The following is an 11,548-nucleotide window of genomic DNA, read 5'->3' on the forward strand; positions in this document are numbered from 1 at the left end:
TGTATTTTACGTGTCCTTTATGTTGCCTCATCATGACTGTTATCAGTAGGCTCAAAGTATCTATTGGCAGTGACTAACTACAAGTGAAACTGTCATACTGTACTTTGCTTTGTTACATCATTTGCACCAGTTGGCACTTTTCCCATATGTTATAAAGTTCAGGATACTCATAGTATTTTAGTTCAAACTTAACTCAACCTTTTTAATTAACTCAACAGTCTGAAGTATCACAATAATATGTTGTTCTCAGCAGAATGGTGACAAGTACAGGAAATAAAATAGGTTGTTTGTAAGGTCAGCCGCACCACAAATGCCGTCAAAACAACTTCCTTGCATCTCTGTTCCTCATAAATACCAACATCCAGCTTTGTCCTCTCTTCAAAGCACATAGGAGGGCTGTGTGTATAATTTACAGAAGACCACAAAACCTTGTAAAGCAAACACGGAGGGGAGCTTTGTAATTATGGAGCACGTGGCAATGCAGTCCCAATGATTAAGGAGCTACTGCCACATTGAAGGGGTGTACAATACGGACATCGATAGGGAAACTTAGCTACATAAGAAATGTTTTAACCTAACTTTGACGTCATTAGAGAAGAGACCAATAATGCTCGAAAGGGTGATACTCCCATAAAAACATGCTCTTGCAACAACACTTTCAACACCAACTCTTTATTTATGAAGACACAACACAATCCATTCAAAATAATGTCACAATGATTGTTGTTAACATTGAATTCCACAAGTGCTGCCTGCAGTCTTATCCGTCATGTATTAGCTCTCACTACCTTAAAATATATAGATATATGCAGCTCAATTTGAAACTTTGTATAAAAAAGGAATACACAATAAGGTGTTTTGTAACAAAAAGATAGCACTCACAGTATTTACTTACTGTACTTAATATCACACTGTACATTTTCCAGGATTATACAGCCTTCGCAGAACAGCACAGTAAATGCATTTTAAACCATGACACAACCTTAAGCACCGGAACAGTTAAAGAATTGTGCAAAGTTTGCAAGCCCAAAAAGCAAAACGTAGTTTTCCATATGTAAACATAATTCAATATTCATAATCTGGAGTGTCAAAGAAGAGCAACAACAATGACTGCTCAAGTTAGGAGCATTCAAACAGATTACTACATCATGCCCTCCACCCCCCTCGCTTTACAGCTATGTCCATGAGTTATCCAAAACCAATATATCTTTAGTGAATGTTTTGTAAATGTGGATACTTACAAATGAGTTGAACAACATGTCCAACATTTGACTTAATCCTCAAAGGAATCTCCCCAAAATCCACATTCACACACGTTTTCTTTGGTCACAGAGGACTGAATAAGTCTTGGAATACTCTACCTACAGTACTAGTGTTTGGAAAGTTGATGGTTCCCATTTTCACTTTTTTTGATTGGCTGATTAGTGTTTGAAGCTGTTGTTTTACCCTTACACCCAAGCTTACAAACAAATGCACAAACCTGTGACAGTTTAAAGATAAATGCATCTACTTAAACATACTACCAAGAAAAGAGGCGGACAGATAATGTTTGACTAACCCTAAGGCCATATATAATTATTGAACATCATTACTGTTTAACTACTTGTTTGTGTTATAATGGTATGTAATGACCATTGCAATAGTCTATGGGAGTCAGCACTATGACGATTTACACGGACAGATGATATTTATTATATCAAAAATATAATTTGTATACCTTGGTAGCTCTTTATTACTTTGTGGTGGAATGAAAATCACTGACCTATTGCATCACAATGATGAACTTCGATTGGTAAGGAACTACGTTTGTATAGTAAGCCAAAACCAGTCAATATTCTGTTCATTAAATCTATGTATATTTTTGAAATTGTTTTTTCTAGAACATCTATCGCAATATTGTTATATAAAATGCATTGTACTGTTATAAAATAACTTATCAATATAGCCAACTCCTTATTCCTTTTATATAAAGGTAAGATTGTTCACATGAGATGCAGCCCTGTAGAGATGTTATGTTCAAACAACGCATTTTCTCACTTAAGACTAGCAGTTGGAGATGTTTTTGGTTTGAAATGCCTTTTTATATACATATATATATATATGTATACGTAAACTCATCCCAGATTGTTGCAATGAATGGATTGGAAAACTGTTTCTCCCACAATGTGACATATTTATTTTTTGAAGCACAACTTCATTTAGGAATATGCACCACATGAGCACAATATAAACTCAAAAAGAATAACGTATCGGCTACTAAACAGATTTAGACACATGGTAACCTAACAAAACAGGTCCATGAGTTTGGGTCATATTGTATTTGACCATGGTTGATATATTGTTCTTTAGTATCATACATTTGGAACATAATCATAATACAACAAATTTGTAAATGAGGCCTTTCCGGGTTAGGGATTTTAGCGCTGTTGGCTTCATTGGGCAATCCAGTTTAGACAAATATCACCTGGACTATCATCTGCATGGTTATATAACCTACCTTCAGAGCTGTGGATCCCAACTTGTTTTTGTTTCAGAACCTTTAAAGAGAAGCAGTGTGTCTGCAACATCTCATCACAGGTAAGAGTTATGAACAGTGAACAACTCGCCTCCTAATTGATCGTCAAACGTGATCAGATAGTTTGATTTGGATATTTTTCAGCAAAAAAGGATGAATATTTTAAATATAACATAATTTGTTTTTCTTATTTCCTAATTATCATATTGTGACCTTTGACATGTAGACCCATCTTTGAACACATTAAAGGAAAGCCAACCAGGGAACCACTGCTCTAGAATTAGATGAGAAAATAAGTATTATTTTCGTAAATTACGTGAACTGGCCCTTTAAGCTTTGTTTTATCCCTGATATGATTGCTAATTTTTTCACCCAGTCTCATGGTCTCAAACTGCATCATATAATTACTGTAATGAGACCTGTGGGAACTACTTTCCCTCAGAACTTCATGTATTCGTTCTTCAGTCTGCTCAACCTCGTGCCGTGGCTGCGGATGATCAGAGACAGGAGCTCGTGCTTGTCCTTTAGTCCCTGAGAAATGTCCAGCGTGCCCTTCAGGACGTCCCGTGTGTGCACTACCATGTTCAGAAAGTCGTCGTTGAGCCTGTGCTCCTCCTTTACCCCACTCTCTTGGCTCTGCTTGAATTTCACCTCGAGCTCCAGCAGAGATTTCTCCGAGTTTGTGAAAGCCTCGGTTATCTGAGTCGTCTCCCTCCGCAAGTACTTCCCGTAGCTGTCCTCTCCGTCCAGGTCGTACGAGATGCTTTTCCCGATCCCCTCCAGCACCCGGGCCGAGTCCTCAATCTGCCTCTTGATGATGGTGAAATCATCCCGTATGACAGAGTCCTGGTCCTCATCGAGACTGCACTTTCGCTCGTCGGTCATCTTGAAAAGCATTTGACATTTCTCCGGGTCGTCGTTGTCCTCGTAGTCTCCGTCCGGCACGAAATAGTGATGAAAAGTCCCGTTAGACATCTCCGGCTGCAGCGGTCCGGTGAAAAAGGCTCTACACATCGAAAACATCCCGACACACAGGAGCAAGTGAAGGAAAGCCATGATGCCCACTCGTCCTAAACACACTTAGGCCTACAAATAGGAAATAGTACACGTTATTTCAGCGACAGTGTCAGCCTAATGGACTATTTAACTCCAACCCGGTGTAGAAACGCAAACATTTCAATCAGGTTTAAACGTCCAAACTGCGCAGTTAAGTTGAGGCTTTGTTGTAGTTTTCACGTCCTCCTCAATATCCTCTTTGTCCAGACTCCAAACAGATGAAAGTGGCGTGAAAATGTGTTAAAAAGCCTCACTTCTCTGCTTTTACTCGAGCCAGCCAGCTTCCATCTTTGCTAATGAGCAGGAAAAGCAATGTATGAAAGTTGTTTCAGCGTGGAAACAGTTGTAGCCTGCTCCCGACTTCACTGTGTGCCTCAAACGCAACATCTGGATGTCTCAAGTGCCGCGCTTGGGTTTTGGCCATGGGGTTTTGGCTAATAATACCCCTCTGCTCCTCTCAAATTACAGGCTCTCCGTCACTTTAAAAGGCTGCATTGAGTCTGGAGCAGGCTGCCAGCAGCAGCCACGCTGCAAAAAGCCTCAGAAACCAGTGTTAATTCAAAATACCATGACAAGTTGGCATGGATGGTTAGAAAGGTTACTTAGAGAGAAGTCTTTTAGAAATAAACAAAAGACCATTTATATAACATTTCCACTCAATCCAACACAACTGTCCTGTAAGAATAATCCATTACTTTTACAAAACTTAAAACATTTTAAATGCCTGACCAAATGTGGCAGATATGTACATTTGTGTTGCTGTCGGCTGTTGTTTTGGATCAATTACATTGTCTGATCGAATTAAAGGCTTACTGTTTTTTAAGTGTTTTTTGTCATTCTGATCCTGACATAATATTGTACAATTAACAGATATTTGCAAAAACATAATAGCTGAAAAGGACAGAACATTTATTCTAAAGCATGAAAACTAAATTAATGAGCAAACAAACAAAGAAAAATACTATTATGCAGTTGCCCGTAAAACAATGTAAATCTATTTTGCTCCCCACATTTTTAGGTGGATTTATTTGTATAAACAACTCTCAACATGATGTTGTCAGTCTTTAATAATGCAGAAAATGAACATTGTCACATGACCATAGATGCCTTAGTAGTGGCACAGAGATAAAAAATGACAAAAGTCAGTTATTGTACGTTTTACTCCTATACATTTTTCTGCCGGTTGCTTTATGGAACACAAGATTGCATTTATTCATACTCTTGAATGTTTACATAGTATGGTATTGGCATTTTTAAAGGATTTTAATAAGATACAATACTTATAATAATACTTGTTTATAGTCTAGTACAAAAGCTTCTTCAGCTACCTACTGTTGGAAGTATCTGCTCTGATCTGCTTGATACATATTTGAGATTAACCTTAGGCTCTGCTTGGTTTTTTAACAATTGACTAACGTTTTATTATATTTATAAAAATATAACATAAGTGTAAGAGTAACGCCAGACATAATGTGGTAAAGCAAATGTCTGGCCTGTGTTGTTGGCAGAACAAGCTAAAGTCAGGAGACATAAACGTGTTCACTGAGCTTCCTTTAAACAAAGTGACCACCTGTTCCTGCTGGCATCAAATTACAAGTCCAGTTATGTTGAAAGGACATAGAAATACTTTGATGGTCACCTGTTTATGAAGGTGGGACATTTTGTTTTTCATTTCGTATACTTTGTCCAGATTCATTTCTATACTGCACGTATTATAAATGTACTTATTTGGAAATATAAGAAACACATGGAATATGTTTATTGAAGCAGTTTGCCATAAGTGTTAAAAGGTGGAAGACACATTTTAATACGTTGATCCAAGAAATACCATTCACTTGAAATGATAATGCATTTTCCAGTACACTTAAGCTGCTTGAGTCCAGAAAGAAATGCCCCAAGGGGAAAATAAATGACCTTTTATCTCAAGAACTTACATGTTGAGAGTGATGTAATCTGCTGAACCCACAATTCCACTCAATGTGTGCATAATCTTTCCAGTGGAAACAGCAGACATTACACCATCACCTATACCTCTGAGGCGTGCTGCTCTTATTTTTCCACTGAAGAGTGATCAGCACAGTTGAGACCTGCATACAGTAAAGCTTGGGCAGGGCAGAGTTTAAAGTAATAAACTCAATTAAAATATTGGTTGATATTGACTATGTGCAAACTTACTTGTCAAAAAAAGGTTCAGACATTGATAAACAGAAAGTCTTAGATAAACCAGGGTCTGTAAAGTGCATTAATCTGATATTGGATGTGGAGAAATCCCTAACTGCTCACTATGCCTGTATTTAAACAGTAATAACAGCAATTGAAAAGATGTTGCTAAGTCCTTGTTTGAGTGTCAATGTTGCTCCCATATTTTGGAAGTATAGCATGTGTGATTGCAATTGTATTAGAAATCTGCAGTGCCAACTCCTCAAAAGAGGTGGATATACTGTGAGAGACCAGCGTGGCAGCCCGGTGAAGCACAACGGTGCCTGTCCTGTGACATTATTCTGCAGAGGGAATTTCAATGTGGTGTCAGACAAAAAAAGAAAATGGAAAAAAAAGTAATGTCATGGTTCTATAGGGTGTGGCTCTCTGTTTTGATTTGAAGTCTTTTGTGGCATGTTTACAATAAATCATTTCCCCTAAGACTACATGTTGGCTGAAATTTAAATAGAATAAAACACATTTTACAACATAATTTGAGATTGAGTGCTTCCAACTTTGAACTCAATCGACCAAACTGGGATTAAATCCAAATTTGGCAAACATCAGCTACTCAAACTGAGTCTGACTCAAAGTGATTGAGAAATCTGGATCAAACATGGTTTCCTTTAATTGCAGAAAAGGGTTTAATTTACATATTTGAGACAGACTTCTGCACTAAACTCTGTTATAGTTTTAGTAACTTTTTTCATATATTTAACAGAGCATGTTCATCAATGTCTTCACCCATTGTTGTGTGTAAACGAGCTGAATGCAGAGCAGAGCAGGTGAAATAAAAAGTGGACTTTCCTTGGTCTATGTTCAGAACAGAAGTTGGCTGTCAGAAAGACCACGTCTAAATCAGAGCAGACAGGCAGATAACACAGGCAGAGATCAAAACATGCAGAAAGCAGGGAGGACAGCAGATGGCTGAAACATAATGACATGATGCTACATTGAACAGTCTGGCAAAGGGCTAGTGTTTGTGGGCAGGTATATACTGAGTGCCTGATTACAGGCACTGTGCAGCTAAGATGTTTATCTCTTAAGTCTCTGTCACACCTTTGTGGTACAAAGATATGGGAGTGTTATGTCTGAGCATAAGGCACACATATAATACTACAAGTACTACTACTACTACTACTACTACTACTAATAATAATAATAATAATAGGATATTGATATTGTCAATAATAATGATTAATTGTTTACCATTCATAAACAATTCATCATTATAACAAGATTTTCTTTTCACAAATGACAGTAATTATGTTTCATATAAGTTCGTATGACGTGTTGAATCAAAGCAATTGCAATTAAGAAAATTAAAATGTGAGTTAAAAAATACACATGCATTTGTTTAATGTTTTATTTATATGGAGACTTTACTTTATGGCTCAGAGTAGTTTGCATGTGAAAAGTCTGCTGAAAGTTTTCACTTAGTTTCACCCAATTAAACATAGTTAAAAAGATCCTATGAAAGTGTCTAGCAAATGGCTGCACTTCCTAGTTTTGCTCTTTTTGTTCTCTTTGTCACAGTTGGCTTCAAATTATACTCATACTTTGTAAAGCTCTCCCAAAACTCTCTGGCACTCTGCTTCAAGCCAACAAAGACAAAGATGACCCAGTGCATATCCAGTGAGTGCAGTACAGTGGCAGGGACATCATATCATTTGGACTTTGTAGAGTTTATTTGTGCTGCTGCACACTCTGACAGCTAAATGTAACACAAAGAGAAATTCAAAAATGCTTTCTTATCCCTTTTCATTATCAGTTGTTTTTGCTAGTCAGCAAATGTATTGTATTCACGGACAGATTGTGGGCCAGGCAGGATTTAGATAGTACAGCAGGGAGACAGCCAAAGCTGAAGATGCATGGCCTTGTCTGCTGAGCCTCAAACTTTGTATCTGTAAAGACACTCTCTATCATTTGGGTACAAAAGTGTCTCTCTGCTGCGGTGAGGCAGTCCTATTGCTAGAGTTCTCTCTTCGAATAAATGTTAGCCATTCATAGTTTCAATGTTTTCATGTGATTTGTATTCTGAATTTTTTTGTCAATTTTTTGGGCAGCAATTCTACCTTATTCACCATGTGAGTCCTGTTAGAGATTGCACACACAGCATACATGATTTTTTCATTTATTTCCTGTTTTTATTACCTGGAAATCTAATATTGTTTAATAAGGTATCTGCTTTTCTGATTACTTTCGCCAAATGTATTCTTTCCACATTCATTCTTTCCATCATTTCCTTTCCTAGTATCTATCTTCTCCTGCTCCAGCGACCCAGGCTCACAGTGTACGGTTCTTCCGTGTATGAGCCTCATGTGAACCTCTGTCCCGGTGTGCTAACAAAGTGGATCCACTTTTGACGTCCTCATTGAAGCCATTTCCACCTTGGGATGATCATTTCAAGATTAATATTAAAAAGTATTTGAATATGAATTACTGTCCCTGAGAAACGTGCAGGGTTAAAATAAGATGTTTCTTGGTGTGCCATTGTGTTTTGGTGTTTATTAGTTTGAACTTAGCATCATTAGTTAAAATGATTTGTAATTGGTAATTGGGTATATCTGACGACTGAGAGGATTCTCTTAACCGTTTAAGATGCAAGTTACTTTTGTTTTTTTATTATGCTTTGTTAAGTGTTATTGAATTCTAATGAGGAAGATTGTCGGACCAGCCGCTAAACCTGTTTTTTGTTTTTGTTTTTAGAATAAAGGACAAAGTTATTTTAGACATCAGCAACCACACAGTTGTATTGGAGCACTGGAGAAAGACAGTAATTCTCTTTATGCCTTGACATAAATGTATTTTAACATTATATCTTAAATCTGTTGCAGACCCTTCTGATCTTTTGAAGTCTGGATCACCTAAAATGTTAAACTGTTCTTCCAAAACATTCCTCAAGGTGTTTTATCATTCAGATGATGAAAAGAGTGTTTTATATTGCTATGCACTGACATTTTCTTGATGTCAGATATCAGGATTTTTATTTGAATTCTTAAAAAGTGCTTTTGTGTGTCCAAAAGTTTCCTAGTTCTTGCCTGTTTTAAATCATTGTCTTCTTCCCTGCGGCCACTGACAGGCCCCAGCTGTGGCTATTCAGGCTAACTCATATCCTTCGACTCACTTAGTGAAATAGAGGCAGTTCTGACTAATGGAGAGCAAAGTCAGGACTTAAACTGGCCCTGTGTCTGCGCACATGTGTGCCTGGATTGATCTTTGAGAAACAGGGAATACTTCCCCGCAGTGAACCTCATGTGAACTTGTCTTAACGCCAGAAAATAACTGGTTTGGGACAGTGGGTGTTTCACCATTATTTCTTTGGAGACCAATGAGATATTAAAATGCATTCAGATTTCAACATTTTCCAAAAATATTAAGCTTTCTGTCGTGGCACTTTCTTTCCAAGTGCCATATAACATTTATTGGCAAATCCCAAGAAGTCAAATATGATTCATCCCACATAAAAACTGCAATAACATAGAGTCACTGGACTTCATTTATATGGCTCTTCACAAGTATCGGGCTCAGACTGAACACAGTTACACATTTTAAACAGATACATACAGAAGCTAGTTTAGCATTAAAACAAAATGACAAACTACTCTTTAATACGAGCTCTCCATATAGGCCTCTATGGACAAGTAAGATATTACGTAATCATTACAGCAGCAGTCTGCATCCTTCACTGTAAAGCAGTTTCACTGATACTATAATTACTTATATTTCTAAATGCATTTTACTTTGAAATGACAAGCTTCTAAGAAACGATGCTGTGCATTGACAACCATGAAATGTTAGTCATCTTATCCTAAAGAGGTTGATAATAAAGACAGCTTTTCTGTATTTTATGGTATGTTATCCCTTTAATTGCCAACGCCACCATTTGGTAGAGCACATTTTGTGTCTTGATATCTTGTTGGGAAAAAAATTAAAAAGTGTAACTCCATCTGATTCAGCCAGCTCTACCCTTTGGTTGACATGTTATGCACAATACAACCTCTAGATGTCACTGTGGTTTGAACAGAAAGCCTTTCAGCTAGCTTCTTCTGAGAAAGTTGGCATGCTAAAAATCACTGCTGAAGAAATCACTCTTTTTGGTCAACTTTTGTAAGGTAACCATATCAATGTTGACACATTTTAGTGTCAGAGCACTGACTGAACATAATTAGATAACTTGATGCACAACAAAAGTTTTAACAAGGGTGTAATTATTTTTTTGAAAATATGCTCAACCAATTGGTCGAATTGGCCTTTTATGGTAAACCAGCAATATGACTTTTTCAGAGTTTCAGAGATGTTTTTCAATAAAATATGGTAAATAAATAGCTAGATTCATGGTAATATTACTAAATCTAGTACTGCCTTATGAGTCTCAGAGTGAAAGAGTGATAATAATTCATAAAACAGCTTTCATGCATGGCATTCAGCCCAAAGTTGCACACAGATGAGCAAGTTAGGCCAACACAGGATATAGACATTTGCTGTTAGGCCAGTGGTTTCTTGTTAGGCCAATTCAGCATATACAGTAAGATGAGCAAGTATTTTTTTTATTATGAAAAACACTTTACATTACTTTTTTCCATTTTTTTTTTTACAATTATAATTTATTATCTTTTATGAATATATCTGGTTGTATATATTGCTCATTTTCCATAAAAGAAACAAATGTATTTCAGTTTGTGTTTTATTTGAGTTTGATGCATACAAATACTGTATATGATGATTGTTGAAAATGCACTTTTACCATAGAAGGCCAGCTCGACCAGTTGGTAGAGGCTCATCAAAAAAAACTGTGTGGTCACTAAAAAAAATAAAAATGGTTTGTTGTTATTTGTGGCCCATTTGATAAAAAAATGCAAACAAATAATTTTTCCATAGATTTTCTCTTGGTCTGGCAGTTAAAGGGTTAAACTGCTCATTTCAAGTCCAGAGACAAAACCAGTTTAAAGCTTATTACCAGGGATAAAATATAACTTATACCTTATCTCCAGTTAAATTACCAATAATTACTACAAAATAATTTATTTCATTTCCATTTCTCTTTCATCGCAAACCACTGTCAAGCAGAGCTGCATTTGTATCTATTTGGGACACTGGGATGTTTTTCTTATAATGTGTGTAGCAGAGAAAATATATCACACTCAAAAGAAGTGGGGGTAAAGAAAAGCTGATGCTTGTTGCTCCAGTGTTCAGCATACTGCACTATAAATTCAATAAGACAGCTGCGTCTTACAAAGACAAATCTTCTCAATTAACAGAGCTATGGAAGAAATAGCAGCCATTTAAGAGCAAAAACCCCACAAAGCTCTTTATTAAGAGATTTTGCTTGGCTGCAGTGGAAGAAGTCCTGCGTCACTCTTCTTTCTCAGTGATCAGAGACATATTGTGCCTTGTACTCCGTCCAATGGTGACTTCAACAATTTAGCTACGCAATAACTGCTTTCAAAGACACAATAACCACTGAAGGGACTTCGCTGAGACTTTCTGTGAGGGGCTTTTGAAGTTAAATTGGTTGCAGCTTTGAGATAAATCCCTGGTAGCAAAAAGGATGTCTCAATTTAAAAGAGCAGCATAATTTCCTAACTTAATATTCTGGTTATTGTAAACGGCCGTCACGTAAAAATATGTCCACTCTTATTGTTATTGCAAATATAACTTGTTTATAGAAACATAAATCAGCAGATATGTTCCCAATAATAAACAATAGGCAAGGTTGTCTGCAGAATGAGTATATACTCTTAAGGGAGTACAAATGCACAGTTATTGATACAGACA

General features: G+C 36.8%; 1 protein-coding gene across 1 annotated transcript; it reads right to left on the reverse strand.

Moving 5' to 3' along the window:
* Positions 1 to 656: 656 nt before the first annotated feature.
* On the reverse strand, positions 657 to 4,030 carry fibinb (fin bud initiation factor b). Its single transcript, XM_034116978.1, has one exon. The coding sequence runs from the start codon at positions 3,569 to 3,571 to the stop codon at positions 2,954 to 2,956; it is 618 nt and encodes a 205-aa protein (XP_033972869.1). The 5' UTR covers positions 3,572 to 4,030; the 3' UTR covers positions 657 to 2,953.
* Positions 4,031 to 11,548: the final 7,518 nt, after the last annotated feature.

The sequence above is a fragment of the Trematomus bernacchii genome, unplaced genomic scaffold (assembly GCF_902827165.1).
Source record: "Trematomus bernacchii unplaced genomic scaffold, fTreBer1.1, whole genome shotgun sequence".
Lineage (NCBI taxonomy): Eukaryota > Metazoa > Chordata > Actinopteri > Perciformes > Nototheniidae > Trematomus > Trematomus bernacchii.